The 19,507-nt window shown below is 37.6% G+C and overlaps 1 protein-coding gene across 3 annotated transcripts in view; it reads right to left on the reverse strand.

Annotated features, from left to right (window-relative positions):
* Window positions 1-19,507, reverse strand: part of TFB1M (transcription factor B1, mitochondrial) — a 65,816-nt gene that overhangs the window by 42,386 nt on the left and 3,923 nt on the right. For all 3 annotated transcript variants that reach the window (XM_054556915.2, XM_054556913.2, NM_001133415.1), the window contains 2 exon segments: window positions 7,570-7,678; window positions 6,044-6,195 (listed from right to left, as the gene is read on the reverse strand). In XM_054556915.2, the coding sequence (XP_054412890.2) occupies window positions 6,044-6,195; window positions 7,570-7,678 (261 nt within the window).

Consider the following 19,507-nt stretch of genomic DNA (forward strand, 5'->3'; position numbering starts at 1 on the left):
AAGTCCCCCAGAGTTTACAGTAATGAGATAACTTAGGATGAAGCCTCTAGGTAGCTCAAGATGGGGCTGGTCACTGAGACCAATTGATTACCCATTACTCAAGCGCAGGTAAAGTGTTTCCCTGAGTTTTTGAGCCATTCTGACAAATGATTCAATCTGAGGAGGGGGACATGGAAACAACCTCTGATTTATTTTATAGCTGGTCGCTCAGAACTCCTAGAGGCCCAGATTTGTGACTGTCATCTGAAGTGAGGCGCAGTCTTGTGGGACTTGGCCCTTAACTTGTGGGATCTAACACTAAAAACATGTGGACAGTGTCGGAATTGAATGAAACTGCAGGATACTCAGCTGGTGTTTGGATAATTGGAGATTGCTTGGTGTGGAAAAAACCCACACATCTGGTGTCAGAATCTGTATAAGTGCAGAGGAAACAAGAATGGTTTCTGTCAGAACCAACATATCCAAAGGTTGAGAAAAACGACAAAGAAAACTCAGCATGGGCCCAATTCAAACCAACCCAAGAGAATTAGCAGGTTCATGAAGAGGAAATGGCAAAGACCTTAAGAAAAGTGGTGATATCATCTCAGGGTTCCTAACAAACACGAAAGGGTCCTACATTTTTATGATGGGAAGTTCCAAGACTCCTGAGAGAAAGATTTTATGGCCAAATCATCTAAAGGAAAATTTTTCAACCTTGGCATGACTGACATCTTGGGCTAATTAATGTTGGGTGGTTCTTCGCTGTGGGAGGCTCTGCTGTGCACTGAAGAATGCTTCTCAGCATCCCTAACCTTCTATCCACTAGAGACCAGAGCCCCCTCCCAGGTGTGACAATCAAACATACGTCAGACATTGCCAAATGCCCCTGAGGAGCAGATAAGGCAAAAGCGCCCTTGTTGGAAATGATTCCCCTAAACAGAATCAAGGATAAAAACAGAGGGATAGATCTAAGAAATGAAATTCTTATGATACACTCAAATTATCTGAGAGGAAGGCATTTAAAGAATTAAGCTTATGTAGTAGTAGAGTCTATCGATTTCAAACAAATTCTGGCATTAAAAAGTTTTGTTCTGAAACAACTATAAAGCTGAATAAGTCATAGGAAACAAGAGTTAGCATAAACAGGACAACAGGCAGAGCAGGACTGTCATCACTGAAATGGAAAGGAGACGAGCCTTAGATGCCCGGCCTGCAGAGGACTGGAGGCCCTTCTCAGGCTGCAGCAGAGGCAGGGGGCAGCTCAAACTGAGCCTAGAGGTCTCCTGGGCTCAGGGAGCCAGAGCTTGAGATCTGGGAGGCCTCAGCAGGCAGAATTTGTGGGGCAGACTACCAGAAATACGGAAAACACACACACGCGGTGCTCACACGTGTGCAGGAGCAGGGGGTGGGGGAGACAGGAACAGGAGAGGGAGACAGAATGTGAGGCAGAGCTCCTGAGGTAGCAAAAGGGCCCCCCAAGTCCCCTGCTGAGCACTGATCTGCAGTTGCCTGAGGCTTGGAAGCCTCAACTAGAACCAGGGGAAGGCAGGAGCAACTGGGGCTCACATGGCTCAAGAGGCCCTGAAACATGCAGGGCCTAGTTAGGTGCCTTCCTCAGAAAAGTCATGACATAGTACTGGGGCTCAACTAGCCCCAAATTAAAAGCTACCCTGGATCCACCAGAACAATAAAAGCCTCAAGCAATCTTATCTGTGTGTCACAACAAACCCAGCACTCAACCCAATACCACAAAATCCAGCCCTCATCAGCATTAAAAAAAACAAAACTCTCACAATACCTGATGTTTTGTCAGAAATTACCAGGCTTTCAAAGAAACAGAAAAATGCAACCTATAGCAAGGAAGGGGAAATCAATCACTAAAAGAGTACAGAAATGATAGAGGTAATGAAATTAGCAGGCAAGGATCTTAAAACAGCTACTTTATTTATTTGTTCAATTTTTTGAGACAGGGTCTTACTCTGTCACCCAGGCTAGAGTGCAGTGACATGATCACGGCTCACTGCAATTTGATCTCCTGGGCTCAGGTGATCCTCCCACCTCAGCCTCCTGAGTAGCCGAGACCACAGGCATGCAGCACTGGACCTGGCTAATTTTTTATTTATTTTTTGTAGAAACAAGGTAACATAGGGAGCTATGTTACCCAGGCTGGTCTCGAACTCTGGGCTCAAGCAATCCTCCCACCTTAGCCTCCCAAAGTGTTGAGATTACAGGTGTGAGCCAGCACGCCTGGCCAAAACATCTACTTTAAATATCATACATACATACAAAAATGCCAAGGAAGGCATGAACATAACGAGAACAGAAAGAGAAGATCCAAAGACCCAAATAGAACTTACAGAGACAATTTTTTTCATAATAGTTAACCAAATATCCATGCATTTACTTAGTTCTTTCCTTCTCTGCTGATTTTTGATCTGACCATTATCAGATACTGCTAAGGTGTCTGCATCGGGCTTTCTAGTTTAGTAATTGCTCTGTCACGTGCTGCTTCTCATACTGCTTTAATTATTAAAGCTTCACCATACATTTTAGCGTATGACAAGGAAGTCTTCTCTCATCACTCTCCCTTTTCAACACTTCTTATGTATTCTTGCAGTTCTATTCCTCCAGATGATCCTTAGAACTGCGTATTTCAATATAAATTCTTTGAGGATTATAATTAGATATACAGAATTCTTGGAAAAATTAGCATCTTTAAAATAATCATTTTTCCTTCTGGGGCTATGATATTTCTCTGGATTTATCTCAGTGACCTTGAGATTCTCAGTTAGGTTTTGTAGTTATTTTTATATACGTCTCTCATTTTTTCTTAGGTTTTCAAAATAATTATTTATCTCCAAATAATATTTTTGTACTTCTCATTCCAATAATGGTATATTTCCCTTGATTCACTCCCTGTTATATTTAGTTTTCTATTTATTTATCATGAATTCAATCTTAAACTCTCCTGAGTTTTTGTAACTTTTTTTTGACTTTGCAAACTCGACAGTAGTTTTATCAAATTCGCCTTTTAATTGGCTCCAATCTGGACTGGCTGTTCTTCCTGAAGACTCCTTTCTCCCTGTCCTGTAGGGGGCCCTCTGCTTCCTGTATTTCATGTCATTTTTTTCTTGATGTCTCTAATCAGACCAATGCTTATATGATGTCTCTAACCAGACCAATGCTGACAGAAGTGCTGACAGGGATCAACGAGGGCTAACTTGTGAGTAAATGGAGCTAGGTTAATTGGGACCCATACATTAAAAATAGTAAAATTGGCTTCTACTTCACTATACAGAGAGATCAACCCCGAGTGGACTATAGATATAAATGTGAAAGGTAAACGTAAAGCTTCTAGAAGATAACAGAAGAATATCTTCATGAACTCAAGATATAAAAGGGTTTCCTTAACAAAACACAAAAAGCACTAGACATAAATTTAAAATTAAGAATGCTTGCTCTTCAAAAGACACCATAAAAAGAAAATAACATGCCATAGAGTAGAAGAAATGCTCAACACATTTAACTAAGGACTAGTATGAAGAGTATTAAAGAGTATGTGAGAACTCCTCCAAATCAGTAAGAAAAAGATAAGCAACCCAAAAGAAAGGTGAGCAAAAAGCAAGCACTAAAAACAAGGAACCCAAAAAGGCCAGTAAACACACAATAGTGCCCAATTTTGCTACAAACCAGCAAGGACAAAATAAAACACGATGACATTCCATTACCCTGAGATTAATAAAAATGTACAAGTCTGGCAATAGTGAGTACTGGCAAGAATATGGAGCAAAATGAACTCACACACACTGCTGGTGGGAATATAAACAGGCGTGATGATTTCAGAGATCAACTTAGCATTATCTATGCAGGGGTGAAGATTTGCAGTTCCACTCCCAGGTAAATACCCACAGAAATGTTGCCCATGTGCCCCAACTGACATAGTATGGAATGTTTACGACAGTTTTGTTTGTAAAAACAGAACAATGAAACTAATTCATGGTCCATGAACATGAGAATGAATAGATAAGGATCTTACACAGTCAAACAGTGGGTAGTATATATAGCTACCTAAATAAACTACAGTCATAAGCAATGTCAGTGAATCCTACAAATAATGTTCAGGATAAAAACAATACATACTATATGAATACATACAGAATACATATTATATGAACCCAGTTGTCAAAAGTGGACAAAACTGGGCTGGGCGCGGTGGCTCATGCCTGTAATCCCAGCACTTTGGGAGGCTGAGGTGGGTGGATGATGAGGTCGGGAGATCGAGACCATCCTGGCTAACACGGTGAAACCCCGTCTCTACCAAAAATACAAAAAATTAGCCGGGCATGGTGGCGGGCGCCTGTAGTCCCAGCTACTCGGGAGGCTGAGGCAGGAGAATGGCGTGAACCCGGGAGACGGAGCTTGCAGTGAGCCAAGATTGCGCCACTGCACTCCAGCCTGGGTGACAGAGTGAGACTCTGTCCAAAAAAAAAAAAAAGGACAAAACTAAAGTGTATTCATCATAGGAATATAAATCTGTGTGATAAGACTATGCAAGGGAATAAATCCAAAATTCACAGTAGTGATCACCTTAGTAGCATGGGATGGAAAGGAGATGCAATCAGAGTAAGGGATACAACGGGGTCTCAAAAGTACCAGTGATTCAATTACCCATGTGGGGGGTGGGGATTCAGGAGTTCCCTTTATTAAGTCATCCATGTACATGGGGATTCAGGAGTGCCCTTTATTAAGTCATCCATGTACATTATACAGTCATCCCTCAGTATCTGTGGGTTACATATCCATGGATCCAACCAATCCCAGATCAAAAATATTCAGGGAATAAAAAAAGGATGGTTGCATCTGTACTGAACATGTACAGATTTTTCCCTTATCATTATTCCTCAAAGAATACAGTGTAACAACTATTTATAAAACATTTATACTGTCTTAGGTATTACAAATAATGTAGAGATGATTTAAAGTATATGGGATGATATGCATAGGTTATATGCAAATACTACACTGTTTGACATCAGGGACTTGAGCACCTGTAGATTTTGGTATTTGCAGGGGTTCTGGAATCAATCCCCTATGGATACCAAGGGATGGCTGTATACTCTTGTACTTATATGTCATAATAAAATTTTTAAAAAAAACTAATTAAGAGTCTGCACATCCCTCCTGATAACTTTGCAGCTCAAACACCACCCCTGCTTACCCTGGAGGGTTTATTTTCTAGAATGAACCCAGAACACTTCTGCCATGGGAATGCAGGCATAGCAGACTTCGCTGAGGTGAGGGAGTAAGTGCAATTTATATACTGAATAATGAGATCTTCAATCCCCTTTTCTTTCTCAGCTCCAAATTGATTATCACATTCTTCCCGCACCACCTGCCGAGACAGAGTCTTGCTCTGTCACCCAAGCTGGAGTGCAGTGGCACGATCTTCGCTAACTGCAACCTCTGCCTCCCAGGTTCAAGCAATTCTTCTGGCTCAGCCTCCTGAGTAGCTGGGATTACAGGCGTCCCCCACCACGCCCAGCTAATTTTTTTTTTTTTTTTTGTAGTTTTAGTAGAGACGGGGTTTCACCATGTTGGCCAGGCTGGTTTCAAACTCTTGACCTCGTGATCCGCCCGCCTCGGCCTCCCAAAGTGCTGGAATTATAGGCATGAGTCACCATGCCCGGCCAATTATCATATTCTTTAACTGCCATGCCATGAAGCCTAAAGGATCAATTTTAAGGTATCACGTGCCAATCCTGGGTATGGCCAACAGGGCATCGCTTTTGTCTTTCTCCAGTGGCACTGATGGCTGTTGCATCCCTGTGTTTACCACACTACCTCCTGGGCTAACACACATCCTTCATGTTTTCCCAGAAGCTCCCAGCAGTTACATCTGTCATCATCATCAAAGTTTTAACTTTTGGCTCAGCTGCTGCTGGGTTTTTGTGTGTGTAATGAGATATTAACTTAGAAAACAAAGACTGTGGTAAAAATGCAGTATTATTATTTTGCTTTGGAATTTGAACACGTGATAAAATAGTCACAAAATGTTAAAACTTACCTCTGCCACTTCCTTTTGAAAAGTCAAAGTCATCTGAGTTCTGCCATAAACAAAAGGTCCATCTCTACAGGAAATATTTTCAAGCCACTTGATAATCAGTGGAGTTGAAACACTAAAAGGCAAATTTCCAATAATATGTACATCTGGAGGATCTGGTGGCAGAGGAAAAAACAATCTGAAATGATTCCATCAATATAGTCTGAATACAATTTCAGTGACGAGTAAAATCAGACTGGATATTAATAGCATCAAAGAAAAACATATAAATAGATATGGCTAAATATTTTTCATTTCACTTATTATTCAAAAGCAATGTTTTCTCACAATCTGCTTTGGATTATTGAGGAAAAAATTATACTTAATTACTGCTCAGTTACTCAGAGAAAGTCCTTGAATTTCTGGCCTAGGAAATACAGGAAAAAGAATTGGCTTGAGGAAAGAGAGAATTTATTTTGGACATGATGAGGTTAAAGTGCCTATGGAACACCTAGATGAAGCTGTCAGAGGTCAGATGCCCAGGAAGGGGGTACAGGCAGCATATAAAGATGTGAATGTCTGCAATACCTACGTGGTAAGTGAAACCATAGGAATGGAGTAATCTGGCAAATTTGCCCAAAAAGAAAAACCCCAGAAACAACAGTATGTACAAAGTGGATAGAAAAACAACCACCAGCTAAGAATAGTTAGAAAAAGTTCACAAATGTAAAAGGAAAAACAGGAGGGGCTGGTATCAGGGAGAAAAAGAGCAAGAGAAATCCTCCGGAAGACTATGGATTACAGTCAAATGAATGTGGGAGAACTCAGTCAGATAAGGTTTGAAACAGGTAATGAGGAAGGCATTGTGGTTCCAGTGTGGCTGGGCTGGGGCAGAAACCTGAACGCTGCATGCTAAGAACAGGAGGGCCTGTCAGCTGGCGGAGTCTGCAAGTGCGGCCCATCTGAAGGAGTCTGGTCATGGGGGAGGCCAGAGACATGGGGGCAGCCAGATGTGGAGGCACCTAAGCCCTCCTCCGTTTGTTCTGAGAGTCTGTTATAGGAAGAAACATACCCTATTTATCTATGCATTCTGAAGGGCTGCACACAGCAGGTACCCAATAAACACTGTCTGTGAATGAAGACTGCCTTGGTTGGTCACTGAATGTGAAGAATAATAGAAAAAGTTAAAACAATGGCTTGAGCATGGCTTAGTTTACTAAAGCACTTCTTTTTTTTCCACTGTTTGGAACAAATAACAATTCATAGTTTACCCTATCCTTATACGGTATCACAAAAAACGATCAGTTTATTTGCACAGAATACAAAACATTTGGAAATGAGACAAATGAATTAGAACTAAAAAAAGTAACTAGATTTTATAATTTGGAAGCAAGTAGCAAGAGAAAATTATAATATACATTATTTAATTCTGTTCAGATAATTTAAAATATAAACATATAAGACATTTGTAATAAATGTATCATAAAATGAACATTTGTGATATAAATAATCATAAAAGAAATGTTTTATAACTACCCAAAAGCACTTACCATCTTCCCAGGGTCTTTTAAGACTTTCTGAAAAAGCCTTTTCTACCTTAAATGTCAAGACATCTCCATGAACAATTCTCAGTTTCCCAGGTGCTGCATCAGAAAGCATCTAGTTTATAAAAAGATCAGTAAAATGAGCTCATATGAGAGTAACAAAACTAAACTTTTTAAACCTGTGCATTTAAAAAATCAGTTAAAAAAGTCAGAGACTAGGGGTGATCATTAATGAACAAATACTACATCATGTCTATTGCAACAGACAATGGTGGAGTTTCATTTTAACACATATGAATGATTAGGGATAGTAACAGACAGTACAACACTAGCTTACAATTTTACAAATATATAGTGTAATTTTGACCTTCAGGATGACTTCTATTTCTGTATAGATTTAGCATAAACTCACTCCTATCAATAAGTTTTTAAATTAGAGACTAAGGACATTATTATGAAATACAGAGAATTAATCAGGAGTCAACCATATGAAAGATAAGCTTAATTTAGCTAAATCTTTATAGCCTAAATACATATACAAAGGATTCTATATATCATCAAGATCTTTAACTTAATATATGGGTAGATTTAGCCAAGTAGAAAGTCACCTGTCGATGCCAGTCTCCACTTTGCACTCCGAGATACTCCTGACCAGAGCATCCCTAATCTTAATATTTGTTGATCCATAGCCCTTATCGACCTAATGAATTACCCTGGATGTTTAACAATAGCTACTTCCCAACCTATTTCCACGTACTAACCGTTTGCTTTCTTTCCTTTTCCTTCTGTCTTTGTGAGCAAAAAGGGGAAAAAAAGCACTTTTGTAACCTTTTTCTTCTTCATTCCACCTACTCTACCACCACACTCTCACAGTACCGAAGAGTTGGCACTTAATTCAAAAAACTTTATAGCTAAGTCATCTATAAATTCATATTGTGTTAAGTGCCCCATGCCCAACACAAAACTGATTCTTGAAGTCCTTAGTTAAATATTTAAAAAGTCTCTGAGCTTATAAATTTACTTAAAAGGCAGGAGTGAATGTATCAATGAGAAGAAACATCACTGCTAAGGTAGATTTCAAGGGAAGAAGTGACTCTCTTCCCACATTAAGTCAGAGCTCGGAGAACCTTGGCTTCAACTCAGTTGCCAAGATTCTAGAATGTGCCCAGCACTTTATAGGGACGGTGAACAGGCTCAAAGGGAACATTTGCCCTGAGACTACCTTGGTCCTAATTCTCTGGGTCCATTAAAGCTGATTTTTTTTCTCCTAACACCTCTCCTTGCCCAACTCATACAACCAAAAGGGAGGATAAACAAGATGATCACAGAAGCCAGAGACGAGACACTGGGCCAAGAAACATGGCTTGTGGATTAGTCCACCTTTGTGTCAACACTGTGCTGTGCATCTGCCTCTTTACAGCACTTACAAACTGTATCTCAATTTCCCCTGCAACGACATATGCTCCTTAAGGGCAGGACCCATTTCCTATCTACCTTTATAGCCCCTGTAGCTACAGCCATGCATGGTGAGTGTTTAATACATATTTAAGAAGTGCACGAATAAGTGAATGACCAAATGGCATTCAGGTCTCTGTAAAGCTGGAAACTTTCTCTTTTAGCCTGGGAGATGTTGGTTTCCCAAATGTGTAGGGTCTAAAAACTTGCAAAGATTTACTTCACAAGCCAATCAGGCAGATTTATATAAATAGTCTTTCAGAAATAAATAGCTAAAATGCCTCTATTGGTAAGAGGCTAAACATACTTTAAGTCTGGAAATCATCTGGTTTGATATATTTAGCCATGGCAGTTTAGCAAAAATAATCGCATACCTCTGATATTAATGTACTTATGGATTATTTTAAATTACCACTAGTTACTAAAACTTGATCTGGTGAGTTTCAGGCAATAAATCTTGGAAAATATAACAATTTCAATATACTAAAAATTTAAAAAGAGACAGCTCTCTATGCGGCATGCTCTTAATGTATAAAACCACATATTTAATCATAGCACTTATCGTCAACGGAAAATGCTAAATCTTTTTCTATAATTATGTTTCACAAAGTTAAAACAAAGCAAATTAGCACGCCAAAAACAAAGAGGCAGGACTAAAAGCTTATGTCTCATGATGTCAATATATAGAAAGTATTTAATAATTAGTAGTTAGGACTAAAACACAACAAAACAATATAAATTTGGCTCTTTGACATTAACTTACGAGCTCTGATAACCACATTTGAAATGCTAACTTTTCCCACACTGACAGGTACAACTGAATATCTAAAAGCTAATATAATATAAATAAATTTACTTTCCTTTCCTAGGTTTTCCTTTTTGTTTTTTGTTTGTTTTTTGAGATGGAGTCTCGCTCTGTTGCCCAGGCTGGAGTGCAGTGGCACAATCTTGGCTCACTGCAACCTCTCCTCCTGGGATTCAGGCAATTCTCTTGCCTCAGCCTCCCTAAGAGCTGGGATTACAGGTGTGCGCTACCACGCCTGACTAATTTTTGTGTTTTTAGTAGAGACGAGGTTTCACCATGTTGGCCAGGCTGGTCTCTAACACCTGACCTCAAGTGATCTGCCCGCCTTGGCCTCCCAAAGTGCTGGGATTACAGCTGTTAGCCACCATACCCGGCTCCTTTCCTAGGTTTAAAACTACATTTCTTTTGGATTCCCATTCACTTTTCAATCTTAGTCAATGACAAACCAAATCCTCCCCACACTTTAAAAGGTGCACTTCCTTCTTGACAATTTGTAGCCTGATCTACTTTGCAACTCCCCACTGCAGAAAGAATGAATGCTGATGTTAACAGATTTATGTGAAGTCCTTAAAGCAATTATGGGGAAAAAGTGCTAGACAGACTAAATTGATATTATGATTACAGACAGTACCCTTTTAAACACTTCAAATGATATTAGGCAATAACACACGAAGACCTTCTAGCCAACCAGTAGCAGAAATGTTTTCACTACCATAATGATACATGGCTTATGACGAGGGGGTGGGAAAAATCACTATTATATGCATTCAAGAATAACAATGGAGCATTACACTTCAAAACCCTGGAGGTGTTATCACAGAATGTGCTTAAAGGCACAGCCAATCAAATGCAGGAACCAGATTACAGCCAAATGAGTATTTTTACAGACACTCTCAAACTGTTCTTTCATTTTTATTTTAGTGTTCAATTCTATATTCTTCCAAAATGAGAGGTATGCCAGTTTAGAGTAAAAGGCATCATTACATAAGGCTATAAAAGAAAACCGAAAACCAAACCGTGAAGAGGGGAAGCATATATGTAAAACACAAGAGCTAACAATCATGAGAGCTAGCTCTCGTGATTTACAGAATGAAATATATAATTTTTGCTTTTCAATAGTAGTTGTACCAAGACTCCAAGAGATAATTTTTTTTTTCCTGGTATTATGCTTTGTAAAGGGTACATGAAACAATGTAATAAACAATGCCTTTAATAAAAGTTAAAACACAAACGTAGAAGCATTCTTTCTGTGGCCATTTAAAAAAATCTCTCCTCTAACCAGTCTTAGTGAAAGCTCCTCTGCAGGGGGCAAGTAATTGTGGTTTGGCTAGGCAGCCTTTTGTTGATTTTACTGGATGAGGAAAGAATTCATGCAATTCTTAGAACTTACACAAAATTATCAATACCTTAAGAAAGAAGAAATACTACATTGAATAGCTATTTTGTATATTTTATGTCACCTTCTCATGTAAGGGGTTCACGGCGGCCAACACTGTAGTTACGTTAATTATCTTCTTCCTGATTTGCCACATAGTAGGGCCCAAATGCTGTTGAAATAAATATTTGTAACAGGGCTGGGCAAAACTGTTAAGCAAACTGTATGAGAAGGAAAGAATCTATAGTATAAAATATAGTAGGTGAAAGATAAAATTTGTATTCTCATATATAACACATATAAGACTACTGCTATTTATTCATTAAAAAATTAAGATGTTACAACAGACTTTTCAGACTTTTAGAGGGAAGGTTACAGCATGATGTCAAAATGTCAATTAGCTTGCTTTATTTTTTTTAGTATGTAAAATAACTTGAATTGTATTAAAAATGTACATTTTCAGACTTTCTCAGTATTCTAAATTTATGAACAGAGCAAAAACAAACAAATCACATAACCACTGATATCTTAAATGATACTACAAATATCTAAAATTATTTTTATAGGAATTTTAAGTCTGTTGGACATTTCAATGTCATTATCAAATCTTTCACTCTCTTTTTTAAATTTGACATTAGATTTGTATTAGTCCGTTCTCATGCTGCTAATAAAGACATACCTGAGACTGGGTAATTTATAAAGGAGAGACGTTTAATTGACTCACAGTTCAGCATAGCTGGGGAGGCCTCAGGAAACTTACAATCATGGTGGAAGGGGAAGTAAACACGTCCTTCTTCATATGGCGGCAGCAAGGAGAAGTGCCGAGCAAAAGGGAGAAATGCCCCTTATAAAACCATCAGATCTCGTGAGAGCTCACTGATGAGATTTGAGTAGGGACATAGCCAAACCATATCGGATTTTATCCTATTTGTTTGTTTTATTTTTAATTGACACATAATAATTGTGTGTTCTCACCACAAATAAATGATAAATGTTTGAGGTGGATAAGCTAATTATCCTAATTTTATCATTATACATTGTACACAACGTACAGGTATGCTAAATATACAACCTTCTTCCTTAGGCCAATGTATAGGGACGCTATGTGGCACAATCCTCTTCCTTAGGCCAAGAACACTAAACCAAATTTCACCCTTTTCTTAACGACCTGGGGTCGTTGTTGCCTTTAGAATAATGACAGATGCTAACTATGATATGCTTGTACACATGTGTACAATGATATGATAAAATTAGGATAATTACCATGTCCACTTCAAACTTTTATCATTTCTTTGTGGTGAGAACATTTAAAATTCTCTCTTCTAGCTATTTTGAAATACACAATATAGTCATTAACTTAGTCACCCTACTATGCAATGGAATGGTATTGCACAGCGGAACTTAATCCTCCCATCTGATGGTAACTTTGTACTTGTTGACCAACCTCTCTATCCCCACCTCCCTTGCTTGCTTTTTAAGCAGGACTTGAACACCTAGGTATAGTACAGACTCATTTACTCAGCCTCCTCAAGGAATTAGATGTTTGATTTAGTAAATTTTCTATTCAATAAATGTTTATTCCTAAGTGTTAATATTTTTAAATAAGAAACATATAGAAGAAAATCTTTCTAAACTATATTGCAGAATCCTCTTCCTTAGGCCAAGAACACTGAAGCAAATTTCACCCTTTTCTTGATGACCTAGGGTTACTGTTGTCTTTAGAATAATGGCCTCAATAGTTATGAAGGTGTTTTTGCTACCCTACTGTTATTATTGTTTCTTCTTTGTTTATATTTGTCTTTTATAGCTTTCTGTCACTGTAACAACTGTTACTTCTTACAGTTGTCAGTGGGCCTGCTTCTACCACTGATCTCTGTACTTCTACTTTGTATGGACTAAAAAGTCACTTTGGCTGTAAGCCACTTTTTGCTTATTTGTTGAGTTTTGTCTATGTTACGATTAACTATGGTAACATCAAGTAAGTTACATGTGTAAAATAAATAGTTATGTCACAATAGCAAGGAAGGCAATCTTCCTTTTTAAAAAAATTGTTAGAGATTAAAGAACTTCAAAACTTCATTATCTCGAATTAAAAATAGCTCTTTCTGCCTGGATGCTGAAATTATCTCATATGTCTGTTAATAAGATGACTGGAAGGGGAATAATTAAAATAGCAACTATTACTGGCTACTGGGATTATGCCAGGCTCTTTACATCCATTTCTATCCATCCTTGCAATACCCACAGAAGAGAACTATTATTCCCATGCTGCAGATGAGAAAGTTGAAGCTAAAAAAGGTTTAACAGCAAGCTTAAGGTCACAAAGCTAGTAGGTGGCATATCTGAGATTTGGTCACTAGACTATTTGATGCTCAATCCCATGAACTTTCCACTAGGCCAATGAAGTGGAAATAATCAGCGTTTACCTATAAGAAAATCCAAAGGTTAGGAGGCCGAGGCAGGTGAATCACCTGAGTTCAGGAGTTCGAGATCAGCCTGGCCAACATGATGAAACCCAGTTTCTATTAAAAATACAAAAAATTAGCTGGGCGTGGTAGTGGGCACCTGTAATTCCAGCTACTCGTGAGGCTGAGGAAGAAGAATCGCTTGAGCCTGGAGGTGGAGCTTGCAGTGAGCCGAGATCACGCCACTGCACTCCAGCCTGGACAACAGGAGCGAAACTCTGTCTCAAAAAACAAACAAACAAAAAACCAAAGGCAATACTAACACTACAATGACTTACTTTCTCTCTCCAAAAATTCCTCAAAATAACCACATAATTTAATGGTTAAGAAGAATCCTGAAACTTCCTACTCCAGCAAAGATGGAGTCTAAGGGAGCAGGCATGTTCTCCTGCCTTAAATCAATTTAAAAAACAGAGAAAACAGATGAAACAATTTTCAGACATTAGACAACAAAAAGCACAGGAAAACCTACAGATCCAAGAAGCTCAATGAATTCTACACACAAGGAACACGAAGACAGCCAATGTAAGCACATCATGATGAAATTGCTCAAAAACAGTAGAAAGTATCAAAAACAGCCAGAGAAAAAAGAACAAAGAATGAAAAAAGATTTGTCAGAAACAATGCAAGTGAGAAAATGGCAGAGCAACTTTTTTAGAGTAATAAAACAAAATACTGCCAAAATATTTTCCAAAAATGAAGGCAAAATGAAGGCTTTTTCAATCTTCAGTCCATAGTAATAAATACAGGTGGCTGTTGGTGAAACAATAGACCTATAGATAAATAGAACAGAATTGGAAGTTCAGAAATAAACTGACACACATAAAATCAACTGATTTTTGACAATAGTACTGAGGCAATTCAATGAGGAAAAGACAGTATTTTCAAAAAATGGTGTTAAAAAAGAACCTAAACCTTACCTCACACTATATGCAAGAATTAGCTCAAAACGTATCAAAGACCTAAATATAAAAGCTAAAATTATAAAATAATTTTATATTATTTATATATAATATATATTTATATATTTAGTTATATATAAATAAAACAGAAATTTTTAGTGATCTTGGTTTGGCAAATATTTTAAAAATAAGACATAAAAAGCATAAAGTCTAGAAGAAAAAACTGATAAATTACACTTCATAAACATGAAATTTCTGTTCTTCAAAGACATTGTTAAGAAAATAAAAAGGTAAGCCACAGCTGAGAAAACATTTGTAAAATCTGTATCTGACAAAGCCTCACATCTGAACTATATAAATATCTCTTAAAATTCAATAAGACAAAAAAAGTAAAAGTACTAAAAATATTTGAACAAATAATTCCCCAAAGAAGATACAAAGATGGCAAATAAGCACATCATATGTCCAGTATTATTATCTATTAGGGATATGCAAATAAAAACCACAAGAGGATACCATTACATATTCACAAGGATGGCTAAAATTAAAAAGACTGACCATGACAAGTCTGAGCAAGCATGTGGAGCAACGGGAACTCTGATGTACAACTGGTGGGAATGTAATATGGCACAGTCATCTTATAAAACAATTTGGTATTTCTGTAAAAAGTATAATATACGTCTACCACAGGACCCGGATATTCTACACAGGACCCGGATATTCTACTCCTAAGTCTTTACTCAAGAGAAATGGAAGTGTGTATCCACACAAACACTTGCATATGAATGTTCATAAAAGCTTTATTACAATATAAGAGCCAAAAAATGGAAAAACCCAAAGTCTATCAACAGGTGAACAGATTCACAAATTTGGTATATTCATAAAATGGAATGCTATTCAGCAATAAAAAGGAGCAAACTACTGATAAACACCTCAACATGGATGAATTGCAAAATAATTATGCTAAGTAAAAGACATCAGACCAAAAAAAAAAGTACATATTGTATGATTCCATTTACATAAAATTCTGAAAAATAAAAAATAATCTATAGTGACAGCAGATTAGTGGTTGTCTGAGATAGGTAAAGGGGGAAGGAAGGGACAGATTACAAAGAAACATGAGGAATCCTGAGGATGATGAGTGTTTATTTTCTTAATTGTGATGATGGTTTCATGCAATCACACATATGTCAAAACTCAGTTAACTGGGTGTAGTGGCTCTTGCCTGTAATCCCAGCATCTTGGGAGACCGAGGTGGGCAGACTGCTTGAGCCCAGGAGTTTGAGACCACCATGTAGAAATGGTGAAATCCCATTTCTACAAAAAAATACAAAAATCAGCCAGGCACGGTGGTGTGCACCTGTAGTTCCACCTACTCAAGAGGCTGAGGTGGGAGGACTGCTTGAGCCCAGGAGGTCAAGGCTGCAGTGAGCTGTTGAGTTGTGCTCGTGTCACTGCACTCCAGCCTGGGTGACAGAGTGAGACCATGTCTCAAACACACACACACACACACACACACACACAAATCCTCAGTAATTTGTACACTTTAAATGTGCAGTTTACTGAGCATCAATTGTATCTCAACAAAGCTGTAAAACAAAGTGTATTAGTTCATTTTCATGCTGCTCATAAAGACATTCCCAAGACTAGGCAATTTACAAAACAGGTTTAGACTCACAGTTCCACATGGCTGGGGGGGCCTCACAATGACGGAAGGCAAGGAGGAGCAAGTCACACCCTACGTGGATGGCAACAGGCAAAGAGAGAGCTTGTGCAGGTAAACTCCCATTTATAAAACCATCAGATCTTGTGAGACCCATCCACTATCATGAGAACAGCACAGGAAAGACCCAGCCCCATGATTCAATCATCTCCCACTGAGTCCCTCCCGCAACACATGGGAATTATGGGAGCTACAAGAGGAGATTTGGGTGAGGACACAGAGCCAAATCATATCACAAAGTATTTACTGTGATAAACTCTCCATAAATATTAGCTATTACTATTTTTAATTATTGAAATTTAATTATTATTTTTAATATATGAAAAGATTGCTGTGCAATCTTTTGGCTTCCCTCAGCCACACTGAAAGAAGAACTGTCCTGGGCCACACATAAAATATACTAATGATAGCAGATGAGTTTAAAAAGAAAATGCAAAACAAATCTCATAATGTTTTAAGAAAGTTTAAGAATTTGTGTTGGGCTGCAGGCAGCCCATGGGCCGTGTGTTGCACAGGTTTGCTTTAAAATAAACAGAAAAAAAAAAAATGAGGGGAAATCTGTACTACTTCTCTGAAGGGATACAAGTGATTTACGAATTTATCTCCAGTTCACAAATGGAGAAGAATCTATCAAAGCTTCAAATTCCCTGAGATGTCAGGAAATCTAAGTTATTTCCAGTTCAGAAAGAGGAAAAACCTATCAAGGCCTCAAGCTCCTTGAGATTCAGGAAATCTCCTCACTCCTCTCCACAGCACAGAGAATCCAGTCAGTCATAAAAACGTAACAAGAAACAACGAAAACTTAAAAACCTAGAAATGCACAATCAGGATGTGACAACATCAAGAAAAGAAACCCTAGGTGTCCAATGCAAGTTTGATGAGTTGGAAAACGCCCCAATGTTTCCATAGCACTGGAGAATTTTCCAGTGCTCCAATGGAATAACACGACTTCCTCCTATACCTCTTTCCAGATTAGCAGTCTCCTGATCAGTTACTAATCACCAGAGGTAATCAAGGCATAGGGATAATAATTTAATTGATTACTTATAACTAAGATATTATTCAGTGCTTTCTAAGTATCAGGCATACACTGAATCCTCATACGAGTCCTACGAGCAAACTGAGGCACAGAGGACAAAATTACCTACCCAAAGTCACCCAACTGGTAGTAGAATCTGAAGTTAAACCCAGGCAGTCTGATGCTGAAGTCTGTGTCTTTACCACAAAACTATACTATACTAAACATACTAGACATGTTTTTCTTACCTTTATAAATCTGAGCATGAATCCTGTATGTTAGCACCAGCTTTTCTTTCCCCTAAACTGCCTCATGAAAATACTGTAAGAATTGAATTAAGCTACAAATGACAGGCTTTCAGCTAGAAGGTATTTTATAAATTATTACAATTTCTTCAAAAAGTAATTCTATTAGCTTAGAAATCACTAAAAAGGAATCCTTAAAATAGATCACTTTCTTTCTACTTTTACTCAGTTTTATGATTAATTTAGTACCTCTAAAAGAAAGTAGTTTTACATATTGAAACATTCCTTACTGGAAAAAAAAGGCCTATTTGATATTTTAGTACCCAACATTTCTTTTTAAGGCAAATTCCTTTCCTGCATATAAGATACTAAGAATTAATTTTGTTTCTACTAAAAACAAATGAGAAGTCAAATATACATTTCCTGTAGAGTAATTTAACTTGAAATCAGCCTTCATTTAGAAAAAAGAGCATAAAACTTTTTCATTATCAATGCTACACAAATATTTACTTTCACTATTTAATGACACATTTAATTATCTAATATGAGAGATACATATACATGTGTGTATATATATACACAGATGCAGAAATAGTGGTCAACCTTTTTGTTTCTCATGTGAGACATTTACTGAACACCTGCTATGTGCCAGGCACTGTTACGTGAGATAGACGTACAGCAGGGAACAAAACAGACACACATTTCTACCCTCACGGTACTTACATTCCAGACAGGTGAGTCAGTTAACAAACAAATGGGAAGAACATATATACAGTATGTCAGATGATGATAAATCGAATGAGATAAAACAAGGCTGGAGTTAGGAACACAGTGACTTATGGGTTTGGGGGAAACTGAGAAGACAAGGGTGGCAGTCGCTCTTTTCAACAGTCTGCCTTCAAAGATCTTTTGTTCATATCAAAGAGGAGAATATGTGGGAATGAACGAAAATCTGGTTCAACCCCTGGCCTAATAAGAAAGAATAAACCCAATGAATGGTGAGATACGAGGGACAAGAAGTCTTTTTAAGAGCAAAAAAGTCAGGTGAGTATTCCCTATGTCCAAAAAGGGCTACACGAATAAGCCCGAAGGGGATTATACAGTTATTTAGTTTCTTTTTATAATCTTATGATCTCACCAAAAATAATAATATTCTCATGTCCACCTCCAACTGATACATAATTCTTAAGAACACAGTTCAAAACAAAAATTACTATTAAATTCCACATTTGATCAAGGAATATGTGCCATGTGACTATCTCAACATAAAGTTTAGTATCTGAAACCAATTCTGTTAGTATAGACTGGTAAAACTAGATAAAAGGAAATATTATGTAATTTTTTTTAAGCATAAAAACTAGATAAAGCAAAATTAGGGAAAAACTGCTAGCTTTCTTAAAAAAATCAGATACATGCACACAAAGTTCTAGGTTTTCGAAAACAATTTCTCAAACTCTTCTGACAGAAACTAACATTTTTCCATTAATATACACACAAGTTAGTATTAGAATGTACTCATTTAAAATCAATTTGTCCTTTTGTATGGAAGTAATTATGTAGATAACTACATTATTCTATTATAGTCACATGATAAATTGCTTCTCATCTGAGCCAAAGGTTCAGGGCTCTTTTAAAAGTTTTAGAATTATGGAGGAATCAAAGGCCTTTAAGACATTAAGTGTTCCCCTATGAGGAAATCCCTTTACAAGATCCCTGATACAATCTACTTCACTGTTTGCCAGCATTTTAAAAAAAGTAAGTTCCTACTTATTTCGAATCCTCAATCCTGCCTCCCTCAATTTCCATCTATTTGTTTTAGTTCTTTCTTAGAAAAGATCAAAACAAGCTTATCCTATCTACCCCCAACCTTGGATGTGCAGCTATATACACTCTTACCCAGGGCCTCTTTTCTCCAGTTGAAACGTGCCCAGTTCCTTCAACTCTTATTTCTCATAC

This window comes from Pongo abelii, chromosome 5, assembly GCF_028885655.2.
Source record: "Pongo abelii isolate AG06213 chromosome 5, NHGRI_mPonAbe1-v2.0_pri, whole genome shotgun sequence".
Classification (NCBI taxonomy): Eukaryota; Metazoa; Chordata; class Mammalia; order Primates; family Hominidae; genus Pongo; species Pongo abelii.